This window comes from Mixophyes fleayi, chromosome 2, assembly GCF_038048845.1.
Source record: "Mixophyes fleayi isolate aMixFle1 chromosome 2, aMixFle1.hap1, whole genome shotgun sequence".
NCBI lineage: Eukaryota > Metazoa > Chordata > Amphibia > Anura > Limnodynastidae > Mixophyes > Mixophyes fleayi.
Window position 1 is genome coordinate 305778007 of NC_134403.1, and position 16937 is coordinate 305794943.

Here is a 16937-nt window from a genome sequence, read left to right on the forward strand (position 1 = left end):
CTACATTTTGGTAACCATGCTTGATCCTAGGTTTAAGTCATATGTAAAGTGTCTTTCTTTCAAAATAACACACATCATAGTAGAATAGTGGAGGAATACTTTAATGATAACATACTTAGTTCTTAGTAAACTTAGCATCTCAGACAGTTCCTTTGAATTCTGGGAGGGAAATAAGGAAATTTGGATCCCATTATATAAACTAGCGATGGTGTTCTTAAGCTGCCCACTCATCAGTGTGTACTCGGAAAGAGTTTAACGTAATCAGGATCATTGTGTTACAATTCTAAAGATATCTGTGTCAATCCCAAATGGCACTAGCAGACCAGGGGCGTGGATGTCTGCTGAAGCAGATGCTGTCCATCTAATGAGCTCTGATACGGATGCTGCAGTCCTTTTCCAATGTATTGCTGCCAACCCTCTCCAATGTATTTGCTGCTGACCATCTCAAATGTATTTGCTGCTGACCCTCTCCAATGAATTTGCTGCTCACCCTCTCCAATGTATTGCTGCTGACCTTCTTCAATATATTTGCTGCTGACCCTATTCAATGTATTGCTGCTGACCCTATTCAATGTATTGCTGCTGACCCTTTCCAAGGTATTGCTGCTGGCCCTCTCCAGTTTGTCACACGTGCTGCCTAACGGGTACCTACTTGGTGTGTCTTATTTTTCAAAGGAAAATGTAATTGCTGTAGATATATTTGATGAGGATGATAATAAGGGTGATGATTTGTGACCATTGAAGAAGATGGTCACTGGTATCCAAATACCCATGATTCATTGGTTAACATCCCTATCTATTTTCCAGTTTAACAGCCAACAATCAAAATGTTGCCTTTTGTGAAGGGCCAAACAAATTAAGTGTTTGGTTTGTTAAACTATGTGCATGTCATTTTTAACATATAGGTGGGTGAGTGGATGATTTAATATTGGGGCCTTGGTCTCTCATCATCTTTTAAATGTCTACTGATGCCACTATAATGTGCCGATGATTGACACCCTAGAAGTATTGTAAGGAAGCATTCTCCAGGCCCAGTGGAATATAATAAAGATAGAGCCCCCTCCCTCCAGTAGTCTTGAAATGGAACACAGGCCTAAAATTGCATAAACTCATGGGTTTATTCTTGTCCTGCTAGTGGCATAAGGTTTTAACAAAGCCGCAGATAAATAGATTAGGATTACATTTTTCTTTAAGGCAGCACTATATAATCTTATGTACTTGCAAATATATACAAGTGATGTGTCCCCTTGTTTGGTTTACAGGGGCATCATTATGGCACATACTGCTACTATTCAGTCAGATCTACCTTACTCCTACCATAAGAAAACAATTATAGTCAAACAAGGTGTTTAAAAGCTGCTGTCATGGCTCCTGATTAATATGAGAATATAGTAAATTAATAGATGAAGGTGCAGGCCTCCTTCATCTATTTACTTTTATCAATGCCTAATTATTGTGAGCTAACAGGAAGATGCTATCACATTGTACTGAATGATGGAAGATGTAGGTGTAACTCGTTTTGCTGGAGTGTAACCCTAAACGAACAGAATAAAATGTATAGATTGTTGATTCATGAAAAGCCACAACATTTAATGAATGTAGTAGCCTTACAGCAATAGCCAGATCAAAGAGAAATTCTAGTGGGAGCTGTTCTTTTGTGAAGGGTTACAATCAATGTGTAAGTGTAATGTCTGCATGCCATCTTGATGCAGCCATATCATCTATAATATCCTTCACATGTGTCTCCTTGGTTTTAACTCAGATAACACAGAAATGTATTTGCTGTACTTGGTCTAGCTCAGCTACCAAAACAAATGTTGGAGAAGAACCAAGTGTCAAAGTTGAAAACAAAAGACATTGGTCAAGGCCGCCAATTTTGGTGGGTGAATGAGTGTTGCCTATAACTGGGCTATTTCTGCACTTGCGGCTTATTGTTTTATTCTAGTGTAGGCTATAGCAAGGAGAATGGAAGGTAATGTAGAGTGAAAGGATATGAATAATTTAGTGGCCTAGGCTAAGTTTATTTTGGGGAATATTGTATGTGCAGGTTGCATTGTAAAGATATAAGAGACTCTGTAAGCACGTTATTGAATTTTCATCAAACTTTGTACCCTTGTGGAAAGATGTAACAGGAAAATATATCTTCTATGGTGCAAACATTTAGACTTCAAAGCATGCTTTGGTCAAATTGCTGATAGAAATTGGATGATGTGAGAATCTAGGACTATATTCAAATTCAAAAGATGTAAAACTGTAATGTTAATGAGCTTTGTTTAAAATAGTTTATTCTGAAGTTTCAAAGACTTTATTCAGACTACAAATAATCAGGGACTAACTGCTGCTAGACTAACTTTGCAGACTTCATATTTTATGCTTCTGTTCATTAGGGACCAGTTTTGTGGATAGCCATCCTTTGATGTTTGAGTCTAGAGCCAATAGTAGTCTATTTAAATTAGGGTTGTTTTTGCATACCATCTATAAAAAACTTTGATTGCTGGTGTATGGTAAAACTGATTGATTGGTGGACACTGAGTTATTCTTCCAATATTATTGCTGGATCCTAGTGTTTGTAAAACAATCCATATAGCATGAAATAAAAACACAGCACCAAACTTTCTTGCAAAAGCGAAAACATTTACACAACTGTCATTCCGGCACTGCTGTAGTACTATTTATAAAGATCATAGGTTAGACAAGGATCAAGTACAATTTTTCCCTTTTGGAAAAAAGTCCACTGTTCTGTATTTGTTCTGCTCTATTCTTAGACAAGTAGCACATGAAACTTTTTTGATTATAGATAAAAAAAAACTAAATGCTTCAATTCAAATGGGTGCACTGATTCTCTACAAACGTAAAACATGTAATGAACCACCATTCCTTGACCACATACTTTAGGAAAGAACATTAAAGAAATGTAGTGTTAAAAAATTGAAAAATACTTTAAATTGTATAATTGCTATCCATGTCCAGAAAACACATTTCCCATAATGCTATCATGAAAGGCATATACTGTAGTCATATGAACCATTCCCCTATGACTAAAACAATATACAAATAATGAGGGACATAATGAAGGTCAAGGGTCAAGCAAAGACGTGTAAGAGTGACTATAGACATATATAAGATGATTGAAACTCTGAAGATCAAAAGCAATGCTGATAGCTGAGCAAGAGGGAACAAAAAACTTAATTCAAGGGAAATTCAGAATACAATTCTTGTACATTTAGCTTCCCCTTTATTTGATGTGGTTATCTTCCTTTTTATAATGGGTTTTATATAACAACAACAAAAACAAAAATAAAGAAAAAAACATTTTGTAGGTTTCTGGTGGCTTCTTAGCATTCTGGTCTATTCATTCAAACAGAAGGATTAGAAGCCAAAGACTATTAATGAAATAATTACATTTGCACCAAAACACCTGCTGTAATATAAAAAATCCCTGACATACCACTAGTGGCTCTATGTGGACCTGCTCTAGAAAAATGTGAAAAATAATCAGACTTGCAGCCTGAATTGACAGGATGACACTTTGGAATAAATCATACTCTATCCTTCTATCCTTTTAATCTGGCAAGCATCTAACTTCAAGCAGAAATGAATAATTACAGAACACAGTAATAGTCTGAGAAGGCAGAGAATGGAAACGGATGATGCATTATGAAATAAATATGTCTACCAAACTTTGTAAGCTCAAGAAAACAAATCGATTTGACATAAAAGTAATAATATTCTTTAAACAAAAAAATAAACTGCCAAAGACTGCCAAAGACTTATATTATCAGAAATTCCTGTTAAACCTTTGTCTATCCTGATTTAAATATTTGTGGCCAGCAGATATTTTTCCTAGTCCAAAAGTTATCTAATTTGTATTATTAGCTTATTTTGTAGTTTTCTGTGAATAAATGATCATTAGAAAAAGTGATGCAGCTCAAAAGCTGTTGTTTCGTCCTTTTACGATGTCATCTATCTACCTTTAGACCTATATGCAAAGTTCCCATGCCACGTTGCTGTCTATTGTGGTACAGTAACAGGTTGCTCATAATGAAATGCAGATTGGGCCATATATTGCTACATTATAGTGATACAATTTGATTCATTTTACAGTAATTGTTTAGTGTGTAAGAGACATTATGCAATCAAATTGTATGGAACTTTGTATGATTATGATCATTTGCATAGTAATGCAATCAAATTGCAGTGTGTGTTCTAATTGTATTATTCTTTACTGAAATGAACATATTCTATTATAATTTTTCCCATGCAATCCAATTGTTTTCTGAATGGATTGCATAAAAAATTCAAAGTACTGTGTGGAGAAACTGCAAATCAATTGATGCACTTTACAATCAAAATGAAGATTTTTTTTTTTTTTATAATCTTTTTTTTTTCTTGGTGGAGGCATTCAATATTTTCAATTGGGTTCCTTAATTTCTACAAAAAAATGCAATCTCTTACTCTGTTAAATTGTAAGGTAAGTATACTATTTTGTCTGTTTTACTGAAATGTGTGCCATTGTTTACAACTTAAATGCAGGAATAACGTTTAACTCTACAAAGGGTATTTTAAAATATAAATTCTAGTAGAAATAATTACATGAAATACTGGTATACTTGTACACCATGCTTTAGTTGGGTCAGGATCCATTATTTAAACGTATAACCTTTCAGTAGTTTTTGTGTGGATTAGATTTAATACAATGACAAGCAAATAAACAAGAATAGCAAAATTGAAGAATGTTATGAATCCCAGTGGTATTCATGTAATAGCTCTGTAGTCAGTGAATGTTCTATTTATGTTTATTGGAAGCATATTCATAAGAATATAAATGATCCTACTCTGTTACCATAACAGTTCTAATTGATGTGCTGTCATTTTTCTTATGTGGATCCTGAAAAGGCATCACATTGAGCATTCACAAAATGCAATACAATTTGTCCCAAAAATGGATAATATCAATTATGAATACAAGGTTTTTGGATAGCTGATAAATAAGAACAACATAATGAAATAGAAAGTAATATTTCAAGATTTAAAATGTACTATTACATGAAAATATCTTTTTAAGCAATTGTATTCGTCATTATTGAGTACAAATTCTCAACATATGGTTTTAGCCATCTTTTAGTATAATTACTTATAAATGGCATGTTTTGTGATCCATATGGCAATCATGTGAGGTGATAGTTCATTATAGTAGTGTGGTTAAAACTTTGTTGTGGGGGTGAAAATCGACATCAACGGCCATGTTAGCTGATGATGATGACGTTCTAATCTGAAAAAGTGCATGTTTGTGCGCATAGGATTCCATGGTGCCATATGTTTTTTCTTTTCCTGAATCTAAATGTAGTGAATGTAGTGTTTGAGTCTTTGACAGTAAGAACTTTCGATGTTTTATCTCTCAGTGTCAACAAGTCACGATTGTTAAAATCGAAACCCTAGATTAAGTGTCTCCCTGTTTTTGTGACTAGAAATCTTTTGATCTTAGGGTATAAAAAGTAAGTAGGAATGGACATGAGTTATTCTTGTGGAAGCCTCAACACTGACAGTCAGCTGTGTGCTGGCTAAGTGGTTAGCACTTCTGCCTTACAGCACTGGGGTCATGAGTTCAATTCCTGACCATGGCCTTATCTGTGAGAAGTTTGTATGTTCTCCCTGTGTTTGCGTGGGTTTCCTCTGGGTGCTCCAGTTTCCTCCCACACTCCAAAAAACATAGTGGTAGGTTAATTGGCTGCTAACAAATTGACCCTAGTCGGTGTGTGTGTGTGTGTCTGTGTGTCTGTGTCTGTCTGTCTGTCTCTGTCTGTATGTGTATGTTAGGGAATTTAGACTGTAAGCCCCAATGGGGCAGGGACTGATGTGAGTGAGTTCTCTGTACAGCACTGCGGAATTAGTGGCGCTATATAAAATAAATGGTAATAATAATAATAATAATAAATCCTCTGGTGGTGATTGTATATTTGCTTTTGTATTTCATATTTGTTGTTTATCTTACTAAAATCTCTATCAACCTATTTGACCATCTGGACATTGGAATTATTTTACCATTATTTATTTTAACTTTATTTGTGTTTTAGTTTGATTGCTAATATCAAAATGAAAACAAATATATGCTATACAAAGAAAATTCTGACACTTACCCCTTTTATGGAGGAGTACACTTGCTTGCCTACGTCCATTCCCATTCTCAACATAACAGGAGTAATTTCCTAAATCAGCATCTTCCACTGAATCAAAGATTAATGAGATTGATACTTCTTGCTCTCCAAGATGCATCCTAAGAACTCTTGAAAAGAAAAAAGGAATGTCATTTATTTGCTTTATTTTTATAGTTTCATAATTTCTAAATGATATCCAGTCTTAACAATGGTGTACACTAAAAATCATCTATACCTAGGGGTGGCATTGTTCGGAGAAGTTTAGCAGTGGGCATAAAACCAAAGTACATGCATGATCCTGTAGGTTACTCTTTATGATCCATTTTTTATATTTACAGCTTGTTTGTTTCTCGAGTGAAATTCAGAGAATAAGATGTATTACTAGAAGTTGTTTTTCTTCTAAACCTTTCAACAAGTAAAGTATAAATAGCAAAAGGATTGTGTCTTAGACAATATACAAATACATAATCTCTGTAGCACTTACCCTTGTGTATCAAACCATTGTCCCATAGGTAGTAAGCTTGTCAGCAGGGCCTTCTTAGCTCTACGTATGTATTACCCTGTATTGTTTTATTACTGTCTGTTCCAAATTGCAAAGCACTACGGAATCTCCTGGCGCTATATAAATGTTGATGATGATGATGATGATCTCTGTAATTTCTGATATCTGATTTCTTTTAAAATATTAGATGACTTACGGAGTTAGTGTAAACAAGATATGAAATAATGAAATGAAAATAGATTGACCAATGTTGGCGCTGGGTTTGGCACTATATTATGGACCCTTTCCACACTGATCCAGTGAATAATGTTCTCAGTGATCAAACTATGTTAAAAGTGTGCAATACACTACATTTGTTTGGTTAGTGTAAGGTACGAAATATATTAAAAAAAGAAGTGTCTCCCAAACATATAGTGCACATTTTTTTCTACAAATATAAAGAATATGTGTTTTATAATGGTAAATAACCAGTATATAGTCCATTAAATAATGTTATGGCCAGTAGCATAACTAGAATCCTAAGAGCCACATATCATACTCATGTGACATATTTCTGTTATATAATATGTCACTTACATACATATATTTACCTGATATCACTCTCTCTGACCCGCTTTTCATCCAAATCTTCAATAAATTTTTCCCCTTTCATCCAGTAAATTAAAGGACTGACATCACCGCTATAGCCAAAGAAAGCTCTGCAAGTTAAATTAGCGAAGCTGCCTGTTGAAGAGAAACAAAAGCATTGTAAGCGTATAAAATGGTTCCTTTTCTTAGTCCTAAAGATTCCCAGAAAGCAGACACTGATCACAGTAATAAATTAGATAAATGAACAGTAGCACTTTCAAGTTGTTGCCTTTACCCTTTATTTGGGCTTTCTACTTCTTCCAGCATGAACGTAAATGAAAGATTAAAGACTTCATTCCACCTACAATAAATAATGTTTGCTTCCATCCCTATTGCCCTGTTTTCTATTGAATAATACATTTCTGCTGCTTTTAAATTGTGTCAAGAGACTAATATGTTTGTTTGTTAATACAAGGTAATACAATGTTATGACATAAATCCAATGATTCAAAAATGTGGAAAAAGCTGTGAGCAGACAGAAAATGATAAACCAGTAAAAAGTCATATATATTTATTTTATACAGCTATTACCTCCTTCTGTCTCTCCCCTCCCTTTACAAAATATGCTCTCACGGGCAGTAACCTCTTTACCCTTTGTCTCTTGTCTGTTGATCCTGTCTTGATGTCCCTGTCACATTGTACGATGTATATGGTATTCTGTATTGTGATGTTTACTATGTTAGAGTATTGTTGTATTTGTTTATTCTAATACTATTGTGTTTCTGTACAATTACTGTGTGTATTTATTTTGTAATGATGTACCCTTGCTGTACGATGCTAAGGAATCTATGGCACATAGTAAAAAAACAATGATGATGATGATAATGAGTGCCAACAAATGTTTGTTTTTCTTACAGTAAACTAGCAATATCAGGCCTTATATTTACCCATAGAGAGTGTAAAAATCAAATAATTGTAATGACATATATTAAATGCCACTCAGTAAAATAAAAATGGAGGTGGACTGCATTCATACCAAGCATTGTGGCTCAGTGGTTAGCACTTCCTGCTGGCTCATGGTTGCTCCAAACAAATTCTCTGCCTGTTTAGAAGAGGTTGATTGCTTGGCTCTGTTAACACTTTAAATGCCAGTGCGGGAACTGTTAACTCATTTAACTGTCAGAGGGTGGAGTGTGCACAATTGAGTAATTAAATAATAGGATTTCTACGGGCCTTATACGTATATGGTGGCAGTTGAGAGATGTGGAAATGAGTGCCTGTGTTGGGAAAGGGACTAGTTACATCTGTGACTTTAGGGAAAGGTGAGTGCAAGATTGAGTGCTGGAATCTTGTGTGTCCCCTTAAAGTAAACTTCCGAGCTGCGGTTTGTGACATGGAAATGTAGTCAAGAGCGGTTTCCTGACAAAATGGAGGTGATATATTGTTTGACTGTTTGATTATTTGATGAGTTATCAGACCAGGGAGCTGGCAGAGGCTCGACTTCTGCCTCACAGTGCTGGGGTCATGAGTTTGATTCATAAATAGGGCCTTATCTGTGTGGAGTTTGTATGTTCTCCCTGTGTTTGTGTGGATTTCCTCTGGGTGCTCCAGTTTCCTCCCACACTCCAAAAACATACTAATAGGTTAATTGATGCTGTCAAAATTAACCCTAGTCTGTGTGTGTGTATGTGTGTGTGTGTGTATGTATGTGTGTGTATGTGTGTGTGTGTGTGTGTGTGTGTGTGTGTGTGTGTGTGTGTGTATGTGTGTGTTAGGGAATTTAGATTGTTAGCTCCATTGGGGCAGGGTCGGTCTAATGCGAATGAAAAATATTCTCTGTACAACGCTGTGGAATTGTCAGCGCTGTGTAAATAACTGATGATGATGATGATGATGATGATGATACAAGTAGATGAAAATAAGAAGCTTTTAGGCTCAATGGATCCCATCAACTTATCCCAAAATGTGAAATACGAATGAAAGTAGACTACTGTAAGCAGTAGTTGCTGAATTAAGCATTAATGGGAAATATATAGTCAACGAAGTCCCATACTGCCTACATTTATGGATAATGTAAGCAATAAGACAATGACAGACTTTTGACAATCATTATGGTTAATGCATAAGAGCATGTTACACATTTCTGTTCAGCATTTCAAGTTATTCAAGTTTGCTTTGTAGTCAACCCATACCACCACCACCACAACCTACTAAAAAAAATCACATTACAGATTTAGTATTAAAACACACAAAAACACTTTTTTTTTATAAAATAAATTATTCCAAATTATCTCCTAATGTACTAATATTTGAGTAGGTGGCTGCAAGCAATGAGCTACTTATAACATTACAATTTTAGCTGATCTATCTAATATACATCTCTTATTAAATCAATCAATAACTTATAAAAAAGGTAACCTGATAAGTACATCAGCTAAAAGGATCTAAAGAAAATCTCAAAGTAAATCAGCTATGAGCTAGTAGTGAAATTGTGAACATTTTTACTGTTCTGTACAATATTTAATTATTTTAGCTTCATAAATTTCAATCAGTTAACGCATTATTGAATGTGATAAATTATATGATTGATATACAAGTTGTAAATGTTAATGTTTTCAGAGATAAAATGAAGCATCTCAGTCTTAATTTGATTTATATTTATCCATAATGAGATGATGTTCGCATAAACTGTACAGAGGAAGTACTTAATAATTAAGTTGAAACGGTATCAGCTATAACTAACAATACTGATTAACAATTCAAGCTGAACCCTCTCAATTACTACAGTTTAGATTTTTACTGATCTCTGTGTGGCTGTAGATGATAGTTTTTAGCCAGAAACAAAATCCATATTTTGTAACTACATAGATTTATGTCTTTTAAAATGAAATCACTGATAAGAGAACCTAAGTTACCCAAATAATAACTGAAATATAAATGATGGATGCTGGAGGTCTATTCATAACTGTGAAAAGTATTTATACTGCACACATACAGCTAGATGAATATGAAAAAAAGTTTTTAAGAATTGATCATAAAGCATGCAAATTTAACATGAAAAAATGTTTTTGGTTCAAATATTAACAATAAACAAAGTAAGTTACAAAGTAGCACTGCTTATATGTTAAGTTATGCCATTTACCTGTTGGGGAGTGCCTTATGTGCAATAAAAATAGGATCATGGACCATCTTTTAAATATTAGAAAGGGCCTTATAACGCACAGTAATTCTAAACATTTTCACAAAATGTTAGTTTAAATATATTAATTTGGCTTCATTTTTAATATGACTGTCATATTTTATTGTATATATTCCTTTTATGCACTCTCTGTTCAAGCTCTCGTGTTTCTATTAATTTCCATTTTTTTGTATATTTATTTTGAATATTATATTAATTATAGTGATTTTAAATATTTAAAGATGTTAGATTGATATATTATTATAGTCTACTAACTTCAAAGTTGTTTACATTTATATATATACTTGGTCTACTATATATAAATATTTATATTGTGAAGTAAGAAAATGATATGTCCCAATCTGTCTTGCTTTCATAGACTTGAAACTCAGTTGGAATGGCTTTAAAAAGCCCAATGAATTCAATACCTCGCTCCCTGTATAAATACTCTATTACATATACAAACCTATATATCTCCTGCATAAACAATCAGTGGCAATATGGTAGTGTGACATTTTCTAGAATTAATTTGGAGGCTGCTAGCTGTGGATAACTGTGGGATTGCTGAATGTAGCCATTCAAGCCAGGGGCGGATCTAGACATTTGTCCTACCCTGGGCGATTTTATGGGTGGTGATTTAGGCCCCGCCCCCTTTCTGATTTCTTCGGCTGCCGGCGACTGCACAGTATGTGCAGGTCCGCTCGGCAGTGACAGTCTGCTGCCCGGCTGCTCTGATTGTGTTTAAAACACAATCAGAGCAGCCAGGCAGCAGACTGTCACTGCTGAACGGACCTGCACAGTCGGCAGCAAGCCCCTGCTAGGGGGGGGGGGGCGATCGCCCCGATCACCCCCCCCCCGGATGCGCCACTGATTCAAGCAGAACACAAAGGGGTGGTTCTATAGTCGGCGGTCACAGTTGGGCTCAAGCTGAATTGGGTGCATATGGATCCAAATAATAAGCTCTAGAAAGCTGCACATAATAATAGCATATTTATTCCCATGTGCTGAGCTGTAGATATCTACAGATGTATTCAGCTCTGCTCCAGTCGCCTATGCACCATGTCAGGCATACTTACACCAAGATACTCCCAACCATCTCATAAGCACAACATTTGTAAACATTTGTTTTTATAATGAAAAACAAATTTTATATTAGGTTTAATTTAAATAAAAATTATCTTTATAATCAGGTATAATCTTCTTTAAGGTATACGAATGTAAGTAGGCAAAAAGTAACTATAAAATATAGCCACATAATCATCATATAATATAGGCATGAGCAATGAAGAAAGCTTCAATCTCAAATAACTAGCTAGTGCTGATGACCATCATCATCATCACTGTGTATTTGCACCAACCCTCTGGTCTCCGCTAGCGATATGACTACTGGTATATTTGTGTCTCCATGTGTGTCTGCCTTAGTTTACAATTAGGCGAACACACCCTTAATGTACTTGTTTTGCATTTCAATGACTCTTTCTTCATCCATTCCACCTCTTCAAGTGTAAAGAGGGTAAATGTCAGAAATGTATATGAAGTACAAATTCTACTACAAAGAAACGTGTGTAAACTCAATTCAGCAATAGCTCAAATGATTCTTTCTTGGATTATTGCATCCTGTTATTCTGTGAAAATTATTATTGACCTTTTAGTCATATGAGGACTACATTCATTAAAGTACTAACTGCATTTTACCTTATATAATAGTTGAGTGTTATTAATTAAAATACCTCACCAGGCAACCGCTAATTAACACATTGAGCACTAGGGGGTATATTTACAAAACTTCGGGTATGAAATAGGTGTGCCTATAACAACCAATCAGATTCTAGTTATCATTTATTTAGTACATTCTACAAAATGGCAGCTAGAATCTGATTGGTTGATGCAGGCAACATCTCCACTTTTTCAAACCTGCAGTTTAGTAAATATACCCCTAGATTTCTTTCTGGCTTATGTCATTTCACAAAGACGAGGTGTGGATTTTTGTTGACGGTACACTCCACATTAATGGGCCAGAGTAAATTGCACATATATAATATATTATATATAACACCTGTAATATAAAAAATATTTATTTTAATTACTTTTTGGGTCCATCTGTGCTGTATTGTCTGTTGCACCAATAAGAACAATCTGGAGGCAAATTTAGACTTCCATTATTTCCTGGCTGCATGTGTGGACTATATTAAGTGTAAGTACTGTTTATTGAAGTTTGTCTTGAAAAGTGTCACAGTATTGTGTCCGTCCTGTCAGTTGGTGCTAATGTATATTGTATAAAATGTATACATTAGAAAAAGAAGTACTAACTGAAAGGAAAGATGGGATTTGGATCCAAAAGAAAGTCTGTGTATCCTCAAGGAGTATGTGAAGTTTATAGTGCTGCTACCTACAACAAGGACAATTGAAAGGAGATTGGGCCAAGCGGTAAGCAAAGAGGTAGCGGCCTTGGTGGCCACAACAATTGGTGGTATGTGTTCTGCACCGACTAAAATTATCTTTTCCTTGTTCAGATTATAACCTGGAGAACTATCCATATTTGTGATGCTTGGATCTTGCAACAATCATCAAGGAGGATTTCTGGATTTCATTGGTTTCTTATATTTATGTGATAACCCCCACCCAAAAAGGATAAAATATAAACCACACATCATTGTTTTATAGAAATCATGCATGTTATGTCTGTAAACCCAGAGAAATGGGTTGTCACGGATCAATATAGATATACAGCTAAGGAACCATGAATAATGGTGAAAAACATACTAGTTTATTGCTGAAGAGACTGAACAGATGATGTAGTATGGTCTTGTAGAAATTACCAGGTATACACAGTTGCAGGTAAACAGGAGGTGTGGAAAGATTACAGGCAGCAAGTACAGGGAGATGCACAGGGAAGTACCAGGTTCACAGATGAAAACAGGTCAGCGGAATGAATGTTGAGATCCCAATGGAGCATAATAACAGGAGCAAAGCAGGAGGAAGAATCCACAGGGTGTAACAATAGGATATGACAACAATAACCAGCAATGTGTGCTGGGAGTGACAGGTATATATGGAACACACCCAGGTGCATGGAATAATGAGTGAGGCAGTGTTAACTCCTAAGGAACTAGGAACAGGCACAATAGCAGCACCTCTGGTGATCAGAGGTACTGCTGCTAACACATAAAATAAACACAAATAGTAAAGCCTGATAGTCCAGGTTAGGAGCTGCCAGGCAAAGCAATATGCTGCAGGCAGATCGTGACATGGGTGCAGTTTGGAACCATGTACTAGCAAGATCATATCGAAAATGGGAATATTTTGAATCATGTTATGTTATTTAGGAGGTTTGGCCAGTTACCATGTATTTGCTGTGCTCAGTGACACTTATTTAGTGCTAAATGGACATTAAGTTTTAAAATGTTCTGTGCTTAATTGTGCTTAGCAAAAGGGAACATATATGCTAGACATAGCTATTTTATCCCTCTGTGCAAGCCGAGCTCCCACAGATACTATATTCTGTCCCAATTTATGACCCCTTGAGTCCCATGTCATTAGGCAGGTCCCAAAAATTGTATTATAAGAGGCTTATCACACCTTAATTAGATTTGTAGGAGTGCTCTGTGAGAAGATAACAGGATTATTTGTAAGAGATATCCAATAATGAAACTATACTAAATACTGTGCTCTGCAAGCAGCTTAGCAAACATCATAGAAGCTAGATAAAATATTTTATGCTGTTATCCCCTAATATTTACTGTAAATAGATACCATAAGAAAACATGGTTATAGCCCATTTAATTAGGTGGTTTGACCATTCATTTTGGTGTGCTCATTTGTTAATTCATTTAGAAAGCTTATTTTGTGTGACTACAGATGAAATGAAGGTTAACTGTTTAACTACTTCATTGCTGCTGTTGGTTTTTACCTCAAGATGCGACCCATTTTCATGACTTTGTGCTGTGTCACTTTGGCCAGATGTTTTCATGTCTTAATCTACTGTAACTCAAGTAAATTGTATATTTACATTTTTGGACTCATATAGGTTTATATTGATAACATGTGGAAATGCATACAGTAGCTTTTAAATTCACTGTTAGAAAGGACTTCCACATGATTATTATTATAAAATATTACCATAAAATAAATTCTTGTGTATAAAGATAACAAGTGAATGCCCTCTACTCCAGGGACTATATTTACTAAACTGCGGGTTTGGAAAAGTGAAGATGTTGCCTATAGCAACCAATCAGATTCTAGCTGTCATTTTGTAGAATGTACTGAACAAATGGTAACTAGAATCTGATTGGTTGCTAAAAGCAACATCTCCACTTTTTTAAACCCGCAATTTAGTAAGTATACCCCAGGTCTTAGGGGCAGTAATGGACCATTCTTTAAATGTTTATTTTGTTGAATGACTTATTGTACTTGCCTCATCTGTTTACATTATCAGTGGAGGCTAAAAACAAATATTAGTTGTTTTCCATATAATTGAATGGACAGTCTGATAACAAAATGAATTATACTTGTATGATGTTGATGAGTAATGTACAAATACCATAAGAAGCTTTATTAGACAAGGAATTAAATGTAAGTTTGATAAACACCATGCGGGTTCATCTGACTCTATGCTGCTTTATTATAAGTCGTGGAAAAACAAAGCAAATATTCTCCAAGCCACCAGCTAACATAAAACAGTAAATGACTGAAACATCATACCCCAAAACAAAATGAAATTATATGAAAATTGTGCCTCCAGACTACAAACACAGGAATAAAAGCATAAAAACAAATTGTGATGTACGTATGAAAAAGTCCAAAAAGCTTCGAGGGGAGATATTTTTCTTTACAAATAAACTGTAGCGTTTTTCTTCCCAATTGCAAGTGGGAAACACATTGGTCCCTAAGTATTGAGCTAATGTTCCATTTTGTTCCAGATGAATATGACATGTTTTTATGTTATGTTTTGTAAGCGTTATTTCCAGCTGTGAGTTGATTGTGCTTATATGCCACTAGAGGACATTGTTTGGCTTCTAACAGTCTCTGTGAAAAGAAAAAAAAACGGCTTACTGGGAGTGTCAGTATCCAAAGAACTGCTAGTTGTAATTAGCAAATATTGAATGTTTTGTGCTTGAGTGAAATGCCATTTTATATGGGTATTCCAAATTACATTTGCACCATTAGTCATACATGTTAGACTACATTGTACTAGCAACAGCACAATATTTTTGCTGCTCCCTGGTGACATTGGTCTGTTGTCTCTAGTACAAATTAGTAATATTCCTGATTTTCATCTCAGCACATAATTCAGCATTTTGCATTATTTTTAAACAATGCACATTAATCCTTATTTGACGCTGTGATATTATAATAGTCTATATAATCAATATAGGCAGTATTTAAATGAAAAACTATAGTAACAGAAAACAGTCTTTGGTATTGATATACTATTACATACTGTACACAGTGGTTATAGACTTACTGCAGATCTAAAATTGATATCTGTAACAATGATCCCTGATTAATAAAAATGTACAAGCAAAGATGAACATCCACTCAATGAAACTTGTATCACTGCCGTTAGGCACAAGCTGATAACAGGCTATATTTCAAAGTTTTGTTTTCTCCTCACTCTACTGCTCCAGAATTAAGGAATATGTTAATACAGTGAGTGGGAGGATTACTGTTTGTCCTATAGTACTACTGGTGGACTATTACAAAGTCTGCCCAACTGTCAGTATCAGATCAGTTTATCATTCGTATATTATTGGTTTTACATTATTTAGGTAAACTTTATGAACAGAGATGCCCAGTCAGTGCTAGTGGAGCTAGTTTTTCAGACATTTAAAGCTTCAGTGTGCACAGAAGTGAAAAATGATTAGGAACCAGGCCACTGATAATCACAGCTAATGTCAAGAGCCACAAATAGACTCTACATATATTTTCCCCTAGTAACAATCCAAGAAGAACGAGTCTGTAAAGCTCTTTTACAAGGCTATAATTATGTGACAATTGTTGATGTTGCTAATTGTCTTATTTAGTTCTACAAGCACCAGTTTACTCTGGCAGCCATAAGCATGCTGGCACCTGTAGTTCTACAAGTGATAGAATGCCCAAGCAGTTAACAGCTGATAGGGCTTGCTGGGACTATTAGTACCACATCCTTAAGTAATGGTTTTCGAACCTTTATACATTACACTGATGCCTGCTGCCCCAAGGGATGTGGAATAGCTATATAGGGTTGGCTTTCTCTAGGGACAGGAGCTCGCACATTATTTGCCGGTCTGATTTCCCTAGGGAACAAGCTCCATGCTGGCTGAAGATAGCAAACATTATGACATGGGGACCCTATGCTGCAGGTCTCATTGTTACAGTGTGACAAACCCAGCCTGCATAGCCTGGCATTAGTTACTGCTTTGCAAGGGGACCCCATGCTGTTTCCCCCCCTGCTTTATTAGGTAACCAGCCCAGGCCTTACTTTTTTGGAGGGTGAACATTTTTTATTTTTTTTTAACTAGTAAGGACGTGCTCCATGGCTCGGATGGCTGCAAGT

General features: G+C 35.4%; 1 protein-coding gene across 1 annotated transcript in view; it reads right to left on the reverse strand.

Moving 5' to 3' along the window:
- The window catches only part of IL1RAPL1 (interleukin 1 receptor accessory protein like 1), a 1105500-nt gene that overhangs the window by 67025 nt on the left and 1021538 nt on the right, over positions 1-16937 (reverse strand). Inside the window, exons 7-8 of the mRNA XM_075196513.1 lie at positions 7248-7380; positions 6138-6283 (exon numbers count right to left, since the gene is read on the reverse strand). Coding sequence (XP_075052614.1) covers positions 6138-6283; positions 7248-7380 — 279 coding nt within the window. The remainder of the gene's footprint in view (positions 1-6137; positions 6284-7247; positions 7381-16937) is intronic.